At 41.7% G+C, this 25,222-nt stretch overlaps 1 protein-coding gene across 2 annotated transcripts in view; it reads left to right on the forward strand.

Annotated features, from left to right (window-relative positions):
* Positions 1-960: 960 nt before the first annotated feature.
* Positions 961-25,222, forward strand: part of SLC25A13 (solute carrier family 25 member 13) — a 203,212-nt gene continuing 178,950 nt past the window's right edge. For both annotated transcript variants that reach the window (XM_068550618.1, XM_068550619.1), the window contains exon 1: positions 961-1,088. In XM_068550618.1, coding sequence (XP_068406719.1) covers positions 1,074-1,088 — 15 coding nt within the window. In that variant the 5' untranslated portion in view covers positions 961-1,073. The remainder of the gene's footprint in view (positions 1,089-25,222) is intronic.

A 25,222-nucleotide genomic window follows, 5' to 3' on the forward strand; every position in this document is an offset into this window, starting at 1 on the left:
TGGACGTTAACTGTTTGTGTGCTTGCTTTCCCACTCGCTCTTTAAGGGCTGGGACCATCTCTCAAGTCATTCTGGGGTTCCAACTCCTAACGCAGTGCCTGGCATATAGTAGGCACTCGGTCAGTGTTAATTAATTAAAATGATTAGTAATAACCACTTTTGTTGATAGGTTATATCCATAATCCACAAAACATTTAAAGCCCTTTTCACTGACCACCATTGCCTTAATTATAAATTTTGGTAGCAGGGACAAATGAAGGAAATTCTTATAAAGAGGAAGAAGACCTCTGGGGATTATACATTCGATTTTTCCATTAAAATTTTGACCTGTTTATTTTAGTAGGGCCTATTTTTGGGCGTGTGTCTTTGACTTCTACCGCCCTACTACGCAGGGCTGAAACAAAGTAGCTCCATGTTCTGCACTACATACAGCTCTTTGGTACTTCGAGTTTGCCAGATCTGACCTAAAAGTAGACTTGCCAGAGGCATTTATTCTGCTATTTCCGATCGACTAGTCAATGCTTCGGGACTCCTTGTAACAGAGAGGAGCCCCTCTGAAAGGGAACACCTGGCTACACACGGCACCAAGTGTAGTTCTCAACTTCCCCAGGCTGTGTGCCCCGCCTGTGGGTCTCGAGGGCCCTGGAGCAGCCCCGAGAAGGAGCCGAAGCCAACAGCTTCCCTCGTGAGGCCACCTGATCCCAAGAGACAGGCTTGCACCCCGCCACCGGCCCTCGGCCCCGCTGCAGAGGTCGCCGCTGCTGGACAGCGGAGCCGGGGTCACGTGCGCCGGTCCGGTCCACCGCCCCCAGACCCGGGCCCGCCCCGGCAGAAGGGCAGAGGCCATCGGGATCACGCGCGCCCCGGCGGCCCTAGCCGGGCCCAGCCAATGGGCTGGCGGCGCCCGCATGACCCGCGCCGGCGGGAGGGCGTGGGGAGGCAGGCCGGGCGCGCACGCTGCCGGGCTGTATCGCCGCTCCCGCCGCCGTCGGGACGGGAAGTGAGCGGCCCAGACCCGCAGCGCCAGCGAGCCGGTGAGAGCGTCCCGCGGCCGCCCGCGCCCGGTGCAAAGCATGGCGGCCGCCAAGGTAAGCGTCGGCCCGTTGGCCGGTTGCCCCGGGGGGCGCGAGGGGCCCGGGCGTTCACGCGCCGGGCTGGTGCAACCGGGAAAGCAGATAGAAAGGGGCGCGGGGCGGCTGTTCCACCTTGCAGCAGAGGCAGGAGGGAGGTGCCCGCCCCTCCCGGGCAGCACAGACGGCCGGTGAGAAGAACGGGGACCGGGGCCCGACCTTGCAGCAGAAACTTTGCTGGCTGGACCCTCCCACTTGGCCCGGGCGGGGAGTCAGTGCCTGGCCTGCGCCCGGCGGGCTGAGCCAAAGCCGGTGAGGAGGAGCGGGCACGATTGCGTCCCGGGGCGGGGGAGGGCTCGGGCTGTGCACGTCCGCTCTGCCACCCCAGCGCACAACTGCTCCTGACCCTGGTAGTTGCTGACCCGAGCTGCTTCCCGGGGGCACAGTCCGCGCAGAAGCCTAATCCCAGTAGGTTTCAGAGGCTCCGCCCTCCCACGGGTGGGGAAGTCACCTTGACTTCCGTTTTGGAGACTGCTTGAGAGAGTTGGCCTGCGCGTGTGTGCGTAAAAACACCAAAGCACCCCCATCCCCCCAGGCCCCCCGCTTCTCGTCCTTCTCTCCGCATCTGACAACACTTACATACCGGCCTCGAAGCGTTTGAGAGGCTTCTTTTTAGAAATGACAAAACAGATTGTCTTGGGAGCCTGTAACTCCTGTGAAGTTCTACTTAAAAGGAATTCTGCGTAAGGTGACTCATTCACTAACCCAGAGGAAAGGCAGCTCCGACAGCTTGAGCTTTACCCTTTTACCATTTCTTGAAACCTGGACACCATTTCAGTTTCTTTGGACTCCATTTCCACTTTTCTGGCAGAATACCATATTTAGTCCCAATCACTTGAATCATTGGAATTTATTGCTTTTAATTTTAAGTTCACGAAGGCAGCCCTTTAATCAAGCCTATACAACTTCTTAGCTCATTTTAAGTGCAGTGAACTTAAATATACCCAACATTTCAAACATTTGTCCTTAATCAAAACTCTGTGATAACCCTCAAGAGGAAAACATGGCCAACACATCATATTCCTATTTATTCCAGCAAACTAATCACATTTGCAATGGAAATTGTAAGCAGACAGATATATTTAAATGCTGTTCTATGACTTAAGTTTCTCTAAGCTTCCCGGAATCTGCAGGCTTTTCGGTGTTCCTAGATTATGTGGCCTAAGTGGCCTTTCTCTTTTCCTTAATGACTCTGAGTTCCATCCTAAGGAGTGTGCTCTGGGTGTGCATGTGCAGACACATGGGTATGTATATAACTGTTTCAGTTAGAGTCTCTGAGGATCACTGGGATTCATTTTTGGAACCTACATTAGCCCTTTCAAACCCAATAGCCCTTGACCTTTTCTTTGCATTAAATTTGCATGCAATCAGAGTACAAGGCATGAATTATGTTCCCTCAAGGTGACTTCTTCCAGGAGAGTAGGTGGGAGTAGATACCCATACTTTACTGTCATTTTTATGTCTGTAGATGAGTTAAATAATTTTACTTAATTTGGAGATAAAGTGAGGAACTTACATTGAGGAGTATGCATGTAAATGGAGTATAAGACTGATTAACTAGTTTGAAGTAAAATAAATGACACGGAAGGAGGTTTAACTTTTGGGTTGTATTTTTATTAAACTGTCACTTCGTATCAATAAGTGCAGTTGAATTTTAGCCAAGTAGTGAGAGTCAGGGAAAATGAAACATTTCATTTTTACTCTTTGACAACTTGTGTTTTTGTTTATTTATTCATTTAAACTTGCCTCTTTTCAGGATTTCTGATGGCTCATGTCATATATACACGTATTTATAAACCAACAAGACATATCAAAATCAAGTCAAAGTAGATGAGAAAAACAGGATAAACGGAAAATAAGATGAAGCCAGGACTAAGGTTACTGGAAAATAAGGATGTATGTACTTGCTGGAGGTGACTGAATTTTCTAGCAGCCAAAGCAAAGAGGAAGTGATCCGTGAGGTCAGTTACGTGGGAGAGAGGTCTCCTTTTTCTGCTATCTGAGGGCAGTTTCTCCCCATCTCTTTTTATATGCAGTGAGCAAACTGCATTCAAAACTACCTCATGACCACAAATGTATGTTTGTGGATTCCATAAGGCCATTTCTTATAGTGTTTCTCATTTTAGCTCAAGGGCAGTAAATGTAGGTCCCCAGATGAGCTGTGCTGGTCCACCTTAGTCCAAGAATACCCCTTATTTAGTTGCCTTTGGACTCTTATTAGGGTGAGGTGATTCTGTCCTCTATTAGGCAGTGCTGGGCAGCCCCAATTAAAGGCCATGCTCTTTGCTTTTTCCTGGAGCACAGATATTCCATATTGAACACAGAGCCATAGGCTTAGCAGTCTTATCTGGGGGTAGGATTGACATCCCCTCGTAAAACTTGAGGAGCCTGACTAGAAGAGAATCACATCTCAGTGGAGTGTCTAAGATTCTGGAGTGCCCAGAATCAGAAACTGGTCTTTTATTTATTCTTTTTTTTTGGCCACACTGTGTGGCTTGCGGACTCTTAGTTCCCTGATCAGGGATTGAACCCAGGCCCTCGGCAGTGAAAGCGCAGAGTCCTAACCGCTGGACCTCCAGGGAATTCCCTTTTATTTATTCAAACGTAACTAATTTTTCATGTCCCTCTTCCTTTAAATAGTATAAATAGGAAGGCTGAGAATCTGTTCTTTGGTCTGCTTTTATTTTGATTTCTGCATGATGGTTACTACTGAATGCAAGAGGTATTTGTTTTTTCATGAAGTAACATTGATCTGAAACTTGGTATTTTGAGATGAACTGAGCAAACTTCCATTCTCTTGCTGCCGCCTTTTGTAGGAATAATCCTTATGGGTTCCCTTGATAGATGGTAGATGAGTGTTTCTTTAAAAAACTTCCAAACACTGCTCTACATGTATTGAAATGAAAATGAGTTTTTAAAATTCTATTTTATATATTTCCATAAAAAATTCATTTTTAAAAAGTAGTATTAGAGAGGTTATCCTTTTCTTGTAGTTGTAGTCAACATTCCCTTTTTGTCACCGGTTGAGTTTATCCATTAAGAATGACGAAATTAAACTAGGAGAAACTGTTAAAAGTTAGAGATTGCTCACTGGAGTTCAGGTGTGAGAGATGTTTAGGTATAAAACTGGACTCCAATAATTTGGGTGAAATTAGCCTAGAACTAAAAGAAGAACATTTGGAGACAAGCTAAAGCATTCATAATCATGAAAATTTGGTCTGTAGTGCTAGTACGCTTAGTATTGCTATTCCATTGTTGGCTGAGTTGTTGCCATGATCGTCGACTCATTTAGAATTGTGTGTATTGTGTTCTTTCTAATGTTGCAAACGGGACTAAACTAAGGATATGAAAATGAACCGGACTCCGTTTGGACCCTCAAGAAAACCACAACCATACCACAGGCTAAATCCTCTCATGGAAGTGCCCCAAGTAGGGTTAGTGCCATAACAAGGGCTTATGGGAGCATCAGGGAAGGAGCCCGTTTCTGTCAGGGGAGGGGAGGGAACGTCTGAAAGGTAGTGGTATTTCAAAAGGAATAGTCAGAGGAAGAGGAAAAGACCATTCCAGTGACAGGAAACAGCAGATGAAAGAAAGAGAGGTGAGAGCACCTGCTGCTTTTAGGGGATAGCAGGTAATAAAATAAATAGGAGAGTAGCCAACACTTATTGTTTACTAGATGTGAGATTCAGTTCTAGATGCTTTTCATATTAACTCGCTTAATGCCCCTAACAGTCCTATGAGTTACATACTGTCATTTCTGGTTTATAGATGAAGACTGAGACACCAAGGGGTGATGTAAGTGGCCTAAGATCTGATAATTAAAAAGTGAAGAAGCTAGGTTTCAAATCAGCCAGTGTGGCTCCAGGGTCTGTGCTCTTACCCTGTCCACCATATTGTTTGCCTGGTAGTTTAGCATAACGGAGAGTAGAGTTTATGGGAGAAGGGGGAGATGGCTTGGGAGGGGAAATTAGATGCCTCTTATTTAAGACTTTTATTTAGGTCTTGTAACTGTAAACCAGACTTTTATTTTTGAGAACCACTTACACGGTGCTTACTGTGTGCCAGGCACTTTCCCAAGTGCTTTACAAATAATAACTCCTTTATTTTTCATAATACCAAAAGTAGGTGTGGTCTATTTTTGTCCTCATTTTACAGGTGAGAAAACTGAGGTCTGGAGAGGTTAAGTAATTTCCTCACGGTTATACGGAGAATAAGCAATACAGCTTGGATTTGAACCCTGCCAGTCTGTGCTCAGAGTCTCTGCCTCACCTGCCCAGGCCTTAAAAAGAAGTTCCATTTGCAGAGGTGCATGTGAGAGTTCACATGTTATCAGTTATGGGCATGTGTATTTCCTGACCATTCCAGTCCAGTAGTTTGTATCTGTAGAATGCTTTGGCACTCAGTATATGCTTCATTGTTAAGTGGTTTTTGAACCAGATTGCACAGGCCAGAAATTGTCGTATACTTTTTTTTAAACAACTTTATTGAGATATAGGTCATATGCCATACAAGTCACCCATTGAAAGTGTACACGTCAGTGGTTTTTTGTATATTCACAGAGTTGTGCAACTATCATCACTGTCATTTACCTTTGTAAAAATTTTAACCCCGTGTTCGCTAATTAGGACTTGGGCTATATATTTAACCTCCATGTTTTTCATGCTTCTCATCAATAATAATACCCTCTTCAGAGGTTTGTTACTGAGGATAAAATGTGATTGAGTTTATTAAGGATATTCTTCAGGTTGAAGGTTTTCTCTACCATATGGTAAAAACTGCTAGGTATTTGGTGGTATAATAATAGTATAATAAAACAGATCAGTTTTTTGTACTGGACAGGAAGGAAAGAATGTTTGAGTTGTTTTTACGCAGCCACGATGCTGGTAAGTTTCTGTGCTTCCACTGATGTTTGGATTTCAGGTTTCTTAAATTGATGGTGATGGATAGGCCTTGGGGTTTACATAACACAATGTTCCTCACTCCTCCCCTCGTTAATCCTGTTCCCTTTTACCAGGTGAAGAAATGGAGTCCCGGAAAAGTTTGTAATTGGTCCAAGTTCCCTTGAAACCCGTTTGCTTTTTGCACTATTGTAATCCAGGGGTTCTCAGCACATTATAGTCCTCTGGACTGGTATAAAAGTGCTGATGCCTGGGTCTCACCCAGAGGTTCTGATTCAGTTGGACTTAGGTGTGGCCTGAGCCTCAAGGTTTCTGAAAGCTCCCCAAGTGAATCAAATCAGCTTCTGAGGCTGCCAGCCGCTGCTGTAGGCGGTTTTCGTGCTCTTTGCTTCAGCTCATCCTCTGATGATTCCTTCTTGGAATAAGGAAGGAATGCAGTGAGATAAATGCAAGTCCCTGGTGTGTCAATTCAAAGGAAGGATACACAGGGGTCCCTACAAGTTCTCTTCCTTCTTGACAATTTCTTTTCAGTCCTTCTGCCCCGTTTCGCCTTCGTGCTTAGGCATCAAGTTTATATAGTTTAGTAGTTATCCGTGAATATGGGTTTTATCACCAAATTGATTGAAAGCTCCTTTTGTCTCCTGTAAGTCTCAGTGGTTTTCTGTATCAGTGTAGGTGCTTGAGGGGGGAAGTGTTGCAAAGAGCAAGGTTACCCTGGTCTTGCAGCCTTTTCCCTGGCTAACCTAGTTGGGTGCCCATGTGTTGTCAATGTTCCCCAGTTGGGTCACAGGGCTTTACAAGTGTTGTTTAGCAAATAGAGAACTGGGAGTGGAGAGAGGGATGGGAGGGGTTGAAAGCCCTGTAGGGTAAGAAAATCAGGGAGCAGGTCTTCTTGGATATGGAGTTCTTTTATAATTGCTGGAGGAACTCTGACTCCTTCCGCCTCTTTGATCTTTTGTCCTACGACTGGCCTCTGCTTTTTTTTTTTTTTAATGGAAACACATCGTTTTTTTTTAAATTTTTATTTATTTATTTATTTTTGGCTGCGTTTGGGTCTTCGTTGCTGCATGCGGGCTTTCTCTAGTTGCGGCGAGCAGGGGCTATTCTTCGTTGCGGTGCGCGGGCTTCTCATTGCAGTGGCTTCTCTTTTTGCGGAGCACGGGCTCTAGGCGCGCGGGCTTCAGTAGTTGTGGCGCGTGGGCTCAGTAGTTGTGGCTCACAGGCTCTAGACCGCAGGCTCAGTAGTTGTGGCGCACGGGCTTAGTTGCTCCGCGGCATGTGGGATCTTCCCGGACCAGGGCTCGAACCCGTGTCTCCTGCATTGGCAGGTGGATTCTTTTTTTTTTTTTTTTTTAATTAATTAATTTATTTATTTATGGCTGTGTTGTGTCTTCGTTTCTGTGCGAGGGCTTTCTTTTAGTTGTGGCAAGCGGGGGCCATTCTTCATCGCGGTGCGCGGGCCTCTCACTATCGCGGCCTCTCTTGTTGTGGAGCACAGGCTCCAGACGCGCAGGCTCAGTAATTGTGGCTCACGGGCCCAGCCGTTCCTAGGCATGTGGGATCCTCCCAGACCAGGGCTCGAACCCGTGTCCCCTGCATTGGTAGGCAGATTCTCAACCACTGCGCCACCAGGGAAGCCCCAGCCTCTGCTTCTGTTGAGTTCTTAGATGGAGGCATTCCTTCCTGTGTTCTCCACTCTCTGTGAGGATTAGCTCTGCTGAGCATGGTCCATTCCTACTCACCCTGCTCATCATTTGCTGCTTCATAAGCACTTATCTTTCCCACCATGTTTTCTTGGATCCCTTTGTGTGAATCTGCTGATGTGGTTCTTCTGCTTGGGCTGTGCCCTTGTCACAGTGATGTAATTCTCTTGGCAAAGTACTTAATAGCAACTGAGCAAACCCTTTTTTTCATGGCCTATTTAACCAGACCCTCTTGTTAGGTCAAGTCAGCCCCATCAATGGTGGCTCTGGTCTCTTAGCTCAGAATTATTCCCAGTGGCTGATTTGTAGAGTGGTGGTCTGGTTTGTTGGTTGGAGACGTTTAAAAGATAGAGTACTCGTACTCACCATTTCCTTTGGAAATTTGCTGTGTAGTTGCATGAGTGAATATAGGCCTGGTGATTTCTTTTGACTTTAGGTGCTGACAACATAGCAAAATTGACAGTGTTGAAATTCTTAGCAGTTCAACGTAAATAAACCACTCTATTTAATGGCTGTTATTAGGTTGGTAGCTTTGTCTTGATTTCCACATGTAGTCCCAGTTTCCACATGTTTTCCATGAAAACTGTTGACTTGATATGAAAGTCAGATATTTCAATATACACTTACTGTTTTATGGTAAAATGTCTTTTGCATAAGACATAAGACAGTAAAATTTGTAAGAAAATTGTCTAAGTAAGTGTAGGGGAGGAAAAAGTTTCCCTCAACTCTTTTAGGGTCCCTGGCTGGGTCTGAAAATTAAAATGACAAAGACAGATTAACAAAAGAAAAGTATACAAATTTTGCTGAATTTTTATGTGTACATGAGAACCATCACAAGACAATGAAAGTGACCAGAGCAGAAAGCTTTAAAACCTTTTGGACAATGAAAAATAAATTTGTAAAGAATTGACAAGACAAAGGGGTTTGGGCTAGGGTAGTAAATGGTGAAGAAGTAACTAGGAAGGTAAGGGTGGGTTTAACAAGGTTTGTGTGTGCAGGTTTTTCGGCCCCAACTTCCCCATCTTTGGTGATGAGATTGTCTCCCCTCCTCCTGGAACAGGGATGGTACCCTTTGTAGGGGAGTTTATGACCTGTTTCAGGAAAGAAGGTTGGGTTTGTGTGTGGGGATGGTCAGAGTGACCTTCCTGTTTCTGCTGTTTTCTTAAACTCCTTCAGCTTAAGATACTGAATATGCCAAGGTGCCGCATTTTGGGGGTAGCATGTCCTGAACCTCGTCATAAGCCTGATTTGAACAGGTTTTTAGACCTGGGTGCATATTTACTGGTTTTTCTGAGTTGGACATGACTTGTGTCTGTCTGATCCCAGCCACAGTTGGACTCTGAGATGTAGACGACACCCAACTGCTCAGTCAGCGCCACTTCCTCATGGGGGAAAACGCTTCAAGAACTTTTTTTTGTTTTAAATTTTAAATTAGTAGCTCTGGTTTAGTGAAAGAGCCCCGGACTAGAAGGCAGGAGGACCTAGATTACAGGTCCAGTGCTTCCACTGATGGTGAGGACGTGGACAAGTCTACCTTCTCTGGGTGCTCTGGGCCGTCTGTGACGAGCAAATGAAGTATAACCTGGGAAAGCACTTTGGGGATTGTGAAGTGCTCTAGGGACTGTCAAGTGATGTCTGTTGGAGACTGTGGGACATTTCTACCTAACTGAAAACTAGGGACGTAGGTATTATTTGACCTACCTGAACAAAAGATGGTGTGCTTTTCTTAAGCTCGTGGTCTACTAAATAGTCACCATAATGGCTAGCCAGTCTGGCTGCTTCAGTAATCAGATTCTCTGAGTGGTCCCTTCCTGGAGCCTTGCTATTAGAAGTTTATGGTCCAAGGACCAGGAGCATTGGTTTTACTCGGGAGCTTGTTAGAATTGCAGCATCTGTGGACTCATCCCAAATATTCTGTTGCATCAGAATCTGCATTTTAAATGGATCCCCAGGGGGTTGTGTACACATTAAAGTTTAAAGAATATTGGTCTGGAACTCTCATTACTGTGTAATTAAATGTAGCTGCCTTTCTAAACTAAGGGTACAGTACTTTTTGATTTGGTTGTAAGTCAGTCCAACTTTTTGCAGAATTAAATACATAGTGATAAAACCCAGTATAAATTTTAGGATTCTTTGGGTTAATTTTGATTCCATTGGGGCCAGGGTATTATTTTGGATGGCGTCTCTGAATTATTATTTAAGGGTTGTACTCTTCTCCATTTCTTTACTACCCACCTGTACTTAAAATTCCTGAAAATGAACTTATGCCTATTCTGTTTTTTGACATTCTCTCCTTTGGGTCACCAGTGACCTCTGTTCTAAAACTGTTGGCCTGTCCTCCTTATCTCTGGCCTCACAGGACCCCGTGTCCCACTCCTTCCTTCCTGGAGCGCCTTCTGTCAGCTTTCATGATGTGCCCTCTCCTGCTTGGTCCCTTAACTCATACTTATTCCCCTTGGCCGGCTTCTTTTTGTCCTTCTGGTCTCCCCTGAAATGTTGGTGTTCCCCAGGCCTCTGCCTGAGATCCTTTTCCTTCTGACAGGAGATACTCCATGGTACTCCCCATGGGGCAGCTCTCTCAAGCACTGGCCTTGCGTTTTTGACTTTTTGTTGGAAATCTCAACTGGTTTGTCTCAAAGATATTCCAAACTCTATTTACTAGAATTGAATTCATCTTCTTGGTCACTCCTTACTTTTAGCTGCAGTTTAACTTTCCTACTAGTTAAAGTTTCTGGTTAGTTCGCTAAGTACTTGTGTGGGCAACCAGGAGAGACACCATTGGCAGCAACTTGGATATGGGCACAGAGATGGGTCAGTCAAACCCTTCCCATTCCCTGGAGCAGGTGTGTCCCATCTCCTCCATTTATGTTCAGGCCCTCATTCCTTTTTAGGTCCAGCATTGCCATAGCTCCAAGCTGGTTTTGCCTTTGGTCTCTTCTCTGCACTTTCCTCTCCATTCTGCCCAGAACTGTCAAAGGAAGCTTGTAAGATTGGCCCTTGTGTCCCTGTTAAGAGCAGTCCTTTGTTCATGAGCACAGCACTTAACAGTTTTTAAAAAGTGCATTCAAGTGTGTTATTGATTCCAACTATATGCCAGCTCCTATACTGAGTGCTGGGCTTCCCCAAACGAGTAAGCTATTGGACTTGTTTTCAGGAACTCACAGTCTACAGAGATTAAAATGACCAGATAATGTGAAGACCCAAGCTTCATTATTTGATCTTTATAATCATCTACAAGATAGCAGGGAAGGTGTCATAACCTCATTTGACAGAGAAACTTAAGGTTCAGAAAGGTTATGCAAGTAACAGTGACAACAGCAGCTGACACAAGCCAGATACTGTTCTAGGCACTCTGTATGTGAAGTAATTTAATCTTCACAACAATCCCACGGCATGTAAGCGCTATTATTGTCTCCATTATACAGATGGGGAAACTCATCTGTACAGAGTGGTTAAGTCTCTTGAGGCACAGAGAGATTACATGACTTGCCCAAGGTCACACAGCCTTCAGGTGGCAGAGCTATGACTGGAACACAGGCAGCCTGGCTGCAGAGTCCATGAACATAACCACTGTGTACTACATTGCCCTCTTTAATTTACCTTGCTGCACAGTGTGGCGTCATTATGCCTAATATTATTAAGAATAATATTTAATCTCATTAGTCAGTTTATGCCTCCTTGGTCTTGGCTGTTGTCTAACTTTTCCAGTATTACCTCATGCCCATTCCCTTCTCATATCCTTCACAGGGGTTTGTAAATGTGACATGTCCAACCCCTGTTCAGATTCTGTGCCATAAAGCTATGGCAACACTGTAGCAGGAAAAAAGGGAGCCTGTTTGTTTGTTTAACTTAGAGCTCAGTCAGAGACAAGAATGTTTCTTGTCATTCCTCTATATTGGTGGGCAGATTTTGTTTGTTTTTTTAGTTCTTTCCTTCAGTTTTAGGGAAAGCGGTCTTAGTTTTATACCCTCATCCTTTGAAGTATCTGTAGGGATGTTAAATCCCATGTTCTAGTTTTTATAGTTGGTTTGTTCTAATCAAGATTCAGACACAGTCTGTGCCTGGCATTTGGTCGATACGTCTTTTAACTCTTGTTAATCTCTAGGTTTGACTACCCATCTTTTTTTGTGTTTCCTTGCAGTTTATTTGATGAGTGAATTGGGTCATCTTTCCTGTAGTTTCCCACAATTTGGGATTTGCTGATTGCACCCCCCTGATGTTTGTCTGTCCCTAGTGTTTCCTGACAATTGATAGTTAGGTCTGGATGCTTGATCAAGTTTAAGGTTTTATTTATTTTTATTTTTTGTTTTTGGCTAGAATACTTCCTAGGTGGTTGCTGGCTGCCTCTCTCAGGTTACTGGCTCTTTGGTACTGGATACGCCCATCAGGAGGCACGTAATTCCTGGTTGTTTCCTACGTTGTTATGTTTGGTGAGTGGGTTTGGATGTTGCCTTCCTGCTCCACCAGCATTTTGCGTAATGGTTTATTTTAGTTGGCTAAGTTTTCATATTCACAGTTGTTCTTTGTGGTGCATTGTGATGTTCATCCTTTAAAAACACACACGTGTGCCTGTGTGTATACACACACATATATATATATATACATATATATTACAATGAGTGTGTATCACAGTTACAACAAATAGTGGCTATTAAAATCAATTGGATATTAATTAATGGGTACAGAGTTTGTGTTTGGGATGATGAAATGGATAGTGCTCATGGTTGTACAACATTGTGAATGTCCTCAGTGCCATTGAATTGTACACTTAAAAATGGTTAAAATGTTAAATTTTATGTGTTTTATCACAATAAAAACAAATCAATTGAAACTGGATTGTAACATACTGAATTTAAAAAAAAAAATTAATCATTCCATGACTATTATTCTTCCCTAAAAAGAGTCAAAGTGAGATGGAGGTGGGGAGGTAAAATTCTTATTTACTGAAGAATGCCAACTAATCAAGTAGAAGGTATGATAGAATTAGAAAAAGAAGACAAATTATTTGGCAACCTGCAGGTAATTGATTCAGGCACGTGTCCTCAGTGGATGCTAAAACCTTCAGTAAAAGATTGTTGGAAATCTCCCTGTCTCAAAGTATCTCCCTATAAATTACTAACTACAAAGGGGAAAAAGTACCGTTATAAGGGAGGGCTCGGCCTCAATCTGTGATCCAATTTAACATCATCAGAAAGAGGGAAAAGCGAGCATGGCGCACCCACTGGTGTGATGCGATGAGAAGTATACAGCGTGAACTTTAGAGATTTCTTGCCAAAAATGTTGAATCTGAATCTAATCATGAGGAAACAATTAGACAAATCCAGAAAATAGGACGTTCTGTAAGACCTCTGGTCTGACTTTAAAAATGCCAATGTTATGAATGAAAAGGCTAGATTAAAGGAGGCTCCCGAAGAGACATGACAACCAAATGCAGTGCTTGAACGTGGATCCAAAATAAATAAAACAATGGCCCTGTTGGAGCAACTTGAATAAGGAGTTTATATTAAATTATACTGTAATAGTTGGCTAGGGCTGCCATAACAAAGTACCACAGAATGAGTGGCCTAAACAACAGAAATTTATTTTCACACAAATCTAGAGGCTAAAAGTCCAAGATCAAGGTGTTGAGAAGGTTGGTTTCTTCTGAGGCCTCTCTCCTTGGCTCATAGATGGCCTTTGTCTCCTTGTGTCTTTACATGGTCTTCCCTCTGTGTCTGTGTCCTAATTTCCTCCTCTTATAAGGACACCAGTCTTAATGGATTAAGGCCCACCTTAATGAACTCATTTTACCTTAATTACTACTTCATATATCCTATCTCCAAATACAGATTCATTCTGAGGTACTGGGGGGTTAGGGCTTCAACATATGAATTTTGTGGGGACACAGTTCAGCCCATAACAGATATTAAATCATTTTTAAATTGTCTTGGGTGAGATAGTGATATTGATGTTCTGAAGGAAAATGGTCCTTGCTGTTTCTTGTATTTTATGTTTTCCACTAGATTTTAAACTGATGACAGGGACCTCAAAGTACCTGTTCCATAACATTCAGACGCCGTTTGTTGAATTGTTCTTTTACTCGGGGGAGCCACCCATGGCAAAGTGAAAGGGAGAAGGAGATTTTCTGCTGCATGCGTGTGGTTTGTTGGAAACTTCTCTTTTTCTAGTAAACCATTTTCTCAAGCCCCTCCATCCCTCACTAAACTAAAAAAAATAATAATTTGGAATACTTGAGGAGTTGTGCATGGGGTAACCTCCAGGAGAGCGCATGATGGAGAATCACAGCTGCGGAGTAAACCTCGGCAGGGATTGGGCTGTTCAAGGTAGATGAATCTCCATGACTACAGAGAAGCTGCTTCAGAAGGAGGCTCCTGGAGAAACGTGCTTCCTTTTGACTAAGAAGGTCCAGCTGCGTGATAGCGCGACGTTCCCAGCAGGTGCAAACAGTATGTCTGCTGTTTCAGACCAGCTGGTCCCAACAGCATACTGGGCCCTCCAGGTGGCTTGACAGGAAAGGCTGGTGATATATCCGGTCTCTTATCTGACTCTGCCAGGCCCACTGGCAAGGACTTTCATTCCTTGTGAGTCTTTACGAACTTATTTTATTGCAGGTTGATGTTGACTCTGCGTTTCAAGATTCCACTTTCTTTCCATTGTGAACTGAGATGGGAATCTCAGTTCCAAAGTAAAAGCTCAGCTCCTGGTTTCCTTATGGTGCTTCTTGGAGGTTTTTGTTAGCCCATTTTGGTGTCCACCAGAGGTTTAAGAAGAGCCTGGTCTTGACCTTTGCCCAGCTTTCCATTGGGTTATTTGCCTTCTCATATTGACTTGTTCTAAGAGCGCTTTTAAATTAAGAACCTTGGCCTTTTGTCCTGTTACACATTATTTATATGTTTATTTTTTGCAGTTGTTTGATGTTTAATGGGTTCATACACACTTTTGATTTTTAAAACTTTTTATGTTACATATTTATTAATCTTTTCCTGTCTGGTTTCTGCATTCTGGGTTGCCTATCATGTTTAAACACAGCTTTCCCACTTAGTATTACATAAGAAACCACTCATGTTTGATGTCAGACGAAAGGTAGGAAACCAGTTTAATTTTTGTTGTTGTTGTTCAATCCCAGGAGGTCATGAACCTTCACTAGTGCCATTTCATCAGCCAGCATGACCTGCTGCCAGACCCTCAGCCCAGACCCTCTGCTGGCTCAGATTCTTAAGAGGAACTCTGATTAGTTCAGAAAGCCAAGAGAGCCTTCCCGTAGGGCTCAGCTGTCCACTGATGACTCAGTCAGCTGGGCCGCTATGAATATGGAAAGGATACAACAAACTGGCAAGCAAGGCACTGCTAGATTCTGTCCCAGCGTATGCTACTTTCATTCAGTCCTGATTCTCACTCACTCACTCTCTGTAACAGGTGAGAAAGTAGGAAATCATATTGCTGGTTAGCAATAGAGTCAGAATTCAGACGTCCATTTGCAAAGTCCATAAAAGTAGGTGTAAATAGCATTCTATGAGGGAAATCTGGTTAGAGAATCTGGAAAATCTTCCAGGGGGAGTTGGCATTTGACTTAAGCCTTAAAAAAATAGTAGCATTTTTTGAACTTCTCATTATGGAAATTTTCCATAAAAAATTAGAACAGTGTAACAAACTCCCATGCCCCTTTCTAGCCAGTTTCAGTAATTATCAGTTTATGGCAGATGTTGTTTAATTTATACTACACCCTCTCTTGTCCTCTTATCCCTCTGAGTTTTTCATAGCAGATCCCCAACATCATATCTGTAAATATCACTGTGTATATCTAAAAAAGATTTTAAAAATGCACAACCAAAATATCATTGTCACATCTAAAAACTTTTAGTGCTTCCTCAATATGATCAAATATCTATTCTGTACACATTTTACATATTTCCCCTATTGTCTTACAATTTTTTAAAATTGTTTTTTGAATTGTCATCTAAATAAGTCCCAGGCATTGCAATTGGTTGATGTGACCTAATTTTCTTTAATCTCCAGGTTCTCTGCTTTCTTAATCTCCTGTTCTCTCTTTTTTTCCTTCTGAAAGTCATTATCACATATGATTAAAATCATGGACTCTGTTCAAATTATGGCTCTGGGCAAGTTACTCTACCTCTCTGTACCTCAGTTTCCTCATCTGTAAACAGGGCATGGTTGTTTTTACTTCCTGGGTTATTGGGAGGGTCAATGTGCTCATGTTTCTAAAGCTCAGAGCCGGGCCTGGACATAGTAAGCTTTACAGAAGTGTGGGCTTCCAGAGGGGTTTGGAACCAGAGCACTTGCTCAGAGTCATGTTGAAAATCGTGGGAGAGGAAAGAGGAGGGGTTGCTCCAGTGAAGTTGTCCCCAGTCTTTGGGACGAGGATCCCGGCTGTGCAGAGGGCTCCTGTTCATTTTCTTTTAACTTCCTCCTGGGTTCTTGACTATTCTTCAATTATATGATGTTGATGCACAGCAGAATTTTGAACAGGTAAGGTATTATTTAGTGAAAGCAACTTTCTGTTGTCCTTTGATTTGCTGCTCTCTCTTCTCTGCGTTTATTAAGTTAGCTATTCTCTCTCAGCCATTTTACCTTTCTGTGGCATTATCTGGGCTCCAGCAACTTGTGATCTCCTAAGTAGAACCTTTCAGCACTTTATAAATATGTCATATACTTTTTATATTCCTTTGTTCCCCATCAGGAACATACACCCCAGTGTTCAGAACAGCACAATCAGTTTTTATTCATTTAAGGAGCAGTAGTAATTTGACACTTGCTAATATGTAACAAATTATATTGGGAGTGGTAATTACAATTGCAGCTGGTTGCTTATTACACTGTAACCTTGATGCTTTAAAAAAAATTGAGACTGAGTTCAGCATATAATACTGAGAATAATAGTCTCCATTAGGTAAATCTGGCTTCCACTGAACCACGGGTATTTATGTATGATAATGCCAAATCAGAAAGACTTTTTTAAGTGGCTTTCACCTGTAATGTTGTCCAGTAGCACCATTCATAAGGATAGCTTAAAGTCCACATCTTTGATTGCCAAATTCCTGGCACATCCTCCAGGTAGTATAATTAGAATGAAGATGACCTGGGCTCTAGGGTCATTTTTGGCTCTATGATTTACTACTACTCATTGAAGACTAAGTGTCTTACATGCCGCAACTTCCTCATCTGGAGACTGGGATGTTAATGACTTTTCACCTTGAATAGTTTTAGTAACGTTTAAGTGAGATCAGGCATAAAGCCTTTAGCACATGCCTAGCATAGAGTTAAGGGCCCAGTGAAAGTTAACTGGTCAGTGTGAACTGCTGTAATCAGTAATAAATAACCCAGCTCCAAGACCTTACCTCTGCCACCCCTGACTCCAGGAGTTACCAGAGTTACCACTCTGATTTGTGATAGCATATAGCATCACACACTTTGTACCAACCACTCGTTGATAAGTCTGTCATTCCCCCTCAGGGGGCAGGGTCTCTGGTTATTTGGCGTTGTCCCCTCAGTGCCTGGTACATGGTAGGCTTCCCATAGGCGATCGTGTTGCATGAATGAGCAAGTAGAGTGGCGCTGTCTCAGGCAGTGGTTCCCCACTGGGGGCAGGGTAGTTTTGCCTCCCAGGGGAGATTTGGTAATATCTGGAGACACTGTTGGTTGTCACATCTGGGAGAAGGGGTTGCTACTGGCATCTAGTGATTACAGACCAGGGATGTTGCTAAACATCCTGCGATGCACCCGACAGCCCTCTATAACAAAGAATGATCTGACCCCAAACAGTACGGCCAAGGTTGAGAAGCCCTGGTCTAAGGCAACTTGACTGTATTAGGTTGTGGCCCTGGGGGAAAGGCATGGGGCCTGGGGCCCATCAGCTCTTTGACCTGCAGTTTTCTTAACTACAAAGGAAAAGAATCCAACCTACTTCAAGGATTCAAAGAAAGGGAGATTATACAGATCTGTGCCTAGTGACTCGGCTTGCTTAGTTTCATCTTGATGGTCCTGGCTACCCATGATCTTTCTTAAAAATAGACTTTATTATTATTGTTTTGGAGTGGTTTTAGGTTCATAGCAAAATTTAAAGAAAGGTTCAGAGATTTCCTGTACTCCTCCTGGCCGCCCCCCGCACATGCATAACCTCTCCCACATTATCATCATCCCCCCCATCAGAATGGTGCATTTGTTACAATTGATGAACCTACAGTGACATATCATTATCACCCAAAGTCCGTGGTTTACATTAAAGTTGACTCTTGATGTTGAACAGTCTGTGAACACATTTTATAATGATATGTATCCATCATTATGGTTTCATACAGAGTCTTTTCACTGCTCCAGAAGTCTGTGCTCTGCCTGTTTTTCTTCCCTATTTGCCAACCCCTGGCAACTACTGATCTTTTTACTGTCTCCATAGTTTTTCCTGTTGCAGAATGTCATATAGTTGGAATCATACAGTATGTAGCCTTTTCAGATTGGCTTCTTTCACTTAGTAATACGCATTTAAGTTTCCTTCATGTCTTGTCATGGGTTGATAGCTCATTTTTTAGTGCTTAATAATATTCCATTGTCTGGGTATACCACAGTTTATCTACTCACTAACTGAAAGACATCTTGGTTGCTTCCAGCTTTTGACAGTTACGAATAGAGCTGCTGTAAACATCCATCCATCCAGGTTTTTGTGTGGAGATAGTTTTCAACACCTTTGGGTGAATACTAAGCAGCATGAATGCTGGATCATATGGTAAGAATATGTTTAGTTTTGTAAGAAACCTCCAATTTGTCTTCCAAAATGGCTGTGCCATTTTGCATTCTCAGTGATATTGTCAGTGTTCTGGATTTTGGCCATTCTAGTGGGTATGTAGTGGTATTTCATTGTTGTTTTAATTTGTATTTTCCTGATGACTGAAGATGTGGAGCATCTTTTCATATGCTTATTTGCTGTCTGTATAACTTCTTTGGTGAGGTGTCTGTTAAGGTCTTTGGCCCATATTTTAATCTTAATTGGGTTGTTTGTTTTCTTTTTTTTTTTTAAAGATGGATTGATTGATTGATTGATTGATTGCTATGTTGGGTCTTCGTCTCTGTGCGAGGGCTTTCTCTAGTTGCGGCGAGCGGGGGCCACTCTTCATCGCGGTGCGCGGGCCTCTCACTATCGTGGCCTCTCTCGTTGCGGAGCACAGGCTCCAGATGCGCAGGCTCAGTAGTTGTGGCTCACGGGCCCAGTCGCTCCACGGCATGTGGGATCCTCCCAGACCAGGGCTCGAACCCGTGTCCCCCGCATTAGCAGGCAGACTCTCAACCACTGTGCCACCAGGGACACTGGTTCTTTGTATATCTTGGGTAACAGTCATTTATTGGCTATTCTTGTGCAAATACTTTATCCAAGTGTTGGCTTATCTTTACATTCTCTTGACAGTGTCTTTCACAGAGTGGAAATGTCTATTTTAATGAAGTCCAGCCTATCATGGATCATGCCTTTGGTGTTATATCCAAAAAATCATCATCAAACCCCAAGGCCATCTAAGTTTTCTCCTTTGTTGTCTTCTAAGAGTTTTACATTTAGGTCTGTGATCCATTTTGAGTTAATTTTTGTTAACAGTGTAAGGTCTGTGTCTAGAATCATTTTTTGCATATCGATGTACAGTACCATTTGTTGAAGAGACTATCTTTGATCCTTTGTCAGAGATCAGTTGACTATATTTATGAAGGTCTATTTCTAGGCTTTCTATTCTGTTAGATTGAGGATAATTATGTCTTTTTGGAGAATTGACCCCTTTATCATTATATAATGTCCCTGTTTATCCCTGTTAACTTTCCTTGCTTTAAAATGGGCTCTGTCTGAAAGTAATATAACTCCTCTCCTCTCTTTTGATTAGTGTGTGCATGGTGTATCTTTCTCTGTTATTTATTTTGATCTATATGTGTCTTTATTTAAAAAAGATTTTTTTGTAGATGGCATATAGTTGGGTCTTATTTTTTGATGCATTCTAACAATCTCTGTCTTTTAATTAATTGGTACGTTGATGTTTAAAGTGATTTTGATTATCTTCATTGGTGTATCTGATCTTTGTGTATCTGTGGTTTGGTATCTGACATTGATTGGGTGGAAATTCTGAATCATTATTATTTCAAATATTCCTTCTGGTCCTTTCTTCTCCTTCTGGTATTCCCATTACATGTATATTACACTTTTTGTAGTTGTCCCACGGTCTTGGATATTGTTCTGTTTTTTGTTTATTTGTTTACTTTCAGTTTTTTTTCTCTTTGCTTTTCAGTTTTGGAGATTTCTATTGAAATATTATCAGACTCAGAGATTTTCTCCTTGTTGTATCCAGTCTACTAATAAGCCCAGCAAAGGCATTCTTCATCACTGTTACAGTATTTTTGATCTCTAGCATTCTTTTTTAGTTCTTCCTTAGAATTTCCATTTTTCTGCTTACATTGCTGATCTCTTCTTGCATGTTGTCTACCTTATCCATCAGAGCCCTTAGCATATTAATCATAGTTGTTTTAAATTCCTAGTCTGATAATCTCAATATTCCAGACATATTTGAGTCTGGTTTTGATGCTTGCTCTGCCTCTTCAAATTGTGTGTTTTTGCCTTTTGGTATGCTTTGTAATTTTTTCTTGGTAGCCACACATGATGCACTGGATAAAAGGAACTGCTATAACTAGTCCTTTGGTAATGTGGGCGTAGGGTGTAGAGGGAAAGGAAGTGTTCCTAGTCAGTCCTATGACTAGGTCTCAGTCCATTAGAGAGCCTGTGCCCCTGGACAGTGTACTTCACAAGTGTTTCTCAATTTTTTCTTCCCCTCGGGTGGGAGAGGATGGCTGGAGGTGGCTGGAGTTGGGTATTTGCCTTCCCTCTGGTCAGCTGGCTCTGGTATTAACCCCAGCAGGTTAGACTCCTCTGAAATAATTTCTTCTGAGGCAGACCTTCTTATAAAGAACAGAATGCTCTGATGCATTTCAACTTGGTTCCTTTTCCTTTCCTCCTACTGGAAATGCCAGGTGATTTTTCTCTGATATTCACTGAGAACCAGGTTGAGTTCCAAGAGGTAACATTCACAAAAGTGTGGGGAATCCACTATGTCTAGGTCCACCTAGAGTTTTTTAAGTCTTTTCTTGTCCACACTGAGCCTCCAGCAATTGGTCATTGTGATCCTCTGGTTCTGCCTTTCTGTTTCTCCATTTTGGGGGACAGTGGTTTGCTTGGTGACATCACTCCTCTGATGGATCTGGGGAGAGTAGTTGATTTTTCAATTTTTAAGCTTTTTACTTATTTTTAGGACAGACTGGCAACTTCTAAGCCCCTTACATGCTGGACTGGAAACCAGAAGTCTCCCCATCATCTTTTGACTACCTTTCCTGTACTGGAGAAAATCCCCACATTACAAGGCCTGCCTGCTAGAACATATGAGTCAGAACTCAGTTCTCATCTTTCCCTGCAGCCAGGGCACAAGCATGTGATCTAGCTTTGCCAATTGGATGCTCATGTGTGACTTTGATTTGGAAGACAGCAACACAAGGAAGCAGCTTGTGTGTGAAGTTTCCATTTTGGCTGACATGATAGGCAGCCTAGGAAACCTGCTTTTGTTGTGGGATCTGAGGTGCATTTCTCACCAGGTGATTCTGGGATAGTTTTGGGCATCACTGGTGGTGCCTTAGCCTTAAGCTGATTCTCCAGGCTTCCCAACATGACTGTGATCATCTAATAGAATTTTAATATACTGTTTTTCTCCTTAGCCTGTTACCTTTTATTGCTTATTTCTAAGTTGGATACATGTTGGACCTACCTCCTCATCTTCCTTTCGTATTTGGGATTAGAAATATATAACTTGTGTTTACAGCTTACATTTTTTAAGAGTAGCTATTAATCACTACCAACCTTATGTATCATTTTAGGATTCACAGAGCACTTTTTCTTCATTCTAATGAATCCTTAAGATAACTTTATGAAACAGATAAGTAGATTTTGTCATTTTGCCCTTTTTATAGATGAGGAAACTAAAACTTGGAGATGTTAACTGACTTGTCCAAGATCACCAAGTTAGCAATACATTGGAACCCAAATCGTTAAACGTGGTGATGTTTGCTTATGACAGGGTGAGCAAGCATCTCTTTCACCATAAGGAGTTGAAAATATAAACAGACAAATGTCTATTTCAGAAAAGACTTATACTGTCTCCTGTCAAATTTTAGTCTTGGGAACATTTACTGGAATGTTAGCTTTAGCTTAATAACAATAATAATAAAATCTAAAATTAGAGCATTTAAAGTTATTTTGGCCTAACAGAACCCACAGCTAAAACACCACTGTTCATTTAACTGCTGTACTCGTCTTCATACAGAATTTTAATGGTGATGGCTTTATTACTGTTTAATGTTTGTCTACAACACATTTCACAAGCTACTGAATCCTTCTGATAAATATCGCCAACATCCCTGAAATTACCCACTTGCATAATTACTCAGCAGGTTAATATTTGTGGTGTGTCTGGTGCTTTATAAGTCAACTGTTGAGTGATATGAACATTTGAGAGTTGATTACACAGTAAGGTTGTGGTTTGAAGAATGCTTAACATGGCATCTTGTCTGTATATTAATTTATATTTCAGTAACTTTTTTATAATGACTGCTCTTCATTTATTTATTTTTTAACATCTTTATTGGAGTATAATTGCTTTACAATGGTGTGTTAGTTTCTGCTTTATAACAAAGCGAATCAGCTATACATATACATATATCCCCACATCTCTTCTCTCTTGCATCTCCCACCCTATCCCACCCTTCTAGGTGGTCACAAAGCACCGAGCTGATCTCCCTGTGCTATGCGGCTGCTTCCCGCTAGCTATCGGTTTTACATTAGGTAGTGTATATATGTACATGCCACTCTCTCACTTTGTCCCAGCTTACCTTTCCCCCTCCCCGGGTCCTCAGGTCCATTCTCTAGTAGGACTGCGTCTTTATTCCCATCCTGCCCTTAGGTTCTTCATGAGCATTTTTTTTTTTTTTTAGATTCCATATATATGTGTTAGCCTGCTGTATTTGTTTTTCTCTTTCTGACTTACTTCACTCTGTATGACAGACTCTAGCTCCATCCACCTGACTAAAAATAAGTCAATTTCGTTTCTTTTTATGGCTGAGTAATATTCCATTGTATATATGTGCCACATCTTCTTTATCCATTTATCTGTCGATGGACACTTAGCTTGCTTCCACGTCCTGGCTATTGTAAATATAGCTGAAATGAACATTGTGGTGCATGACTCTTTTTGAATTATGGTTTACTCAGGGTATATGCCCAGTAGTGGGATTGCTGGGTCGTATGGTAGTTCTATTTTTAGTTTTTTAAGGATCCTCCATACTGTTCTCCATAGTGACTGTATCAATTTACATTCCCACCAACAGTGCAAGAGGGTTCCCTTTTCTCTACACCCTCTCCAGCATTTGTTGTTTGTAGATTTTTTGATGATGCACATTCTGACTGGTGTGAGGTGATACCTCATTGTAGTTTTGATTTGCATTTCTCTAATGATTAATGATGTTGAGCATCTTTTCATGTGTCTCTTGGCCATCTGTATGTCTTCTTTGGAGAAATGTCTATTTAGGTCTTCTGCTCATTTTTTGATTGGGTTGTTTGTTTCTTTAATATTGAGCTGCATGAGCTGCTTGTAAATTTTGGAGATTAATCCTTTGTCAGTTGCTTCGTTTGCAAATATTTTCTACCATTCTAAGGGTTGTCTTTTTGTCTTGTTTATGGTTTCCTTTGCTGTGCAAAAGCTTTTAAGTTTCATTAGGCCCCATTTGTTTACTTTGTTTTTATTTCTATTTCTCTAGGAGGTGGGTGAGAAAGGATCTTGCTGTGATTTATGTCAGAGAGTGTTCTGCCTATGTTTTCCTCTAAGAGTTTGATAGTGTCTGGCCTTACATTTAGGTCTTTAATCCATTTTGAGTTTATTTTTGTGTATGGTGTTAGGAAGTGTTCTAATTTCATTCTTTTACATGTAGCTGTCCAGTTTTCCCAGCACCACTTATTGAAGAGGCTGTCTTTTCTCCATTGTATATTCTTGTCTCCTTTATCAAAAATAAGGTGATCATATGTGCATGGGTTTATCTCTGGGCTTTCTATCATCCTGTTCCATTGATCTATATTTCTGTTTTTGTGCCAGTACCATACTGTCTTGATTACTGTAGCTTTGTAGTATAGTCTGAAGTCAGGGAGCCTCATTCCTCCAGCTCCATTTTTCTTTCTCAAGATTGCTTTGGCTATTTGGGGTCTTTTGTGTTTCCATACAAATTGTGAAATTTTTTGTTCTAGTTCTGTGAAAAATGCCAGTGGTAGTTTGATAGTTATTGCATTGAATCTGTAGATTGCTTTGGGTAGTAGAGTCATTTTCACAATGTTGATTCTTACAATCCAAGAACATGGTATATCTCTCCATCTGTTGGTATCATCTTTAATTTCTTTCATCAGTGTCTTATAGTTTTCTGCATACAGGTCTTTTGTCTCCTTAGGTAGGTTTATTCCTAGGTATTTTATTCCTTTTGTTGCAATGGTAAATGGGAGTGTTTCCTTAATTTCACTTTTAGATTTTTCATCATTAGTGTATAGGAATGCAAGAGATTTCTGTGCATTAACTTTGTATCCTGCTACTTTACCAAATTCATTGAGTAGCTCTAGTAGTTTTCTGGTAGCATCTTTAGGATTCTCTATGTATAATATCATGTCATCTGCAAACAGTGACAGCTTTACTTCTTCTTTTCCGACTTGGATTCCTTTTATTTCTTTTTCTTCTCTGATTGCTGTGGCTAAAACTTCCAAAACAGTATTGAATAATAGTGGTGAGAATGGGCAACCTTGTCTTGCTCCTGATCTTAGTGGAAATGGTTTCAGTTTTTCACCACTGAGGACAATGTTGGCTGTGGGTTTGTCATATATGGCCTTTATTTGTTGAGGTAAGTTCCCTCTATGCCTACTTTCTGGAGGGTTTTTATCATAAATGGGTGTTGAATTTTGTCGAAAGCTTTTTCTGCATCTATTGAGATGATCATATTGTTTTTATTCTTCAGTTTGTTAATATGGTGTATCACATTGATTGATTTGCATATAATGAAGAATCCTTGCATTCCTGGGATAAACCCCACTTGATCATGGTGTATGATCCTTTTAATGTGCTGTTGGATTCTGTTTGCTAGTATTTTGTTGAGGATTTTTGCATCTATGTTCATCAGTGATATTGGCCTATAGTTTTCTTTCTTTGTGACATCTTTGTCTGGTTTTGGTATCAGGGTGATGGTGGCCTCGTAGAATGAGTTTGGGAGTGTTCCTCCCTCTGCTGTATTTTGGAAGAGTTTGAGAAGGATAGGTGTTAGCTCTTCTCTAAATGTTTGATAGAATTCGGCTGTGAAGCCATCTGGTCCTGGGCTTTTGTTTGTTGGATGATTTTTATTTTCAATTTCAGTGCTTGTGATTGGTCTGTTTATATTTTTT

Source organism: Eschrichtius robustus, chromosome 8 (genome assembly GCF_028021215.1).
Source record: "Eschrichtius robustus isolate mEscRob2 chromosome 8, mEscRob2.pri, whole genome shotgun sequence".
NCBI lineage: Eukaryota > Metazoa > Chordata > Mammalia > Artiodactyla > Eschrichtiidae > Eschrichtius > Eschrichtius robustus.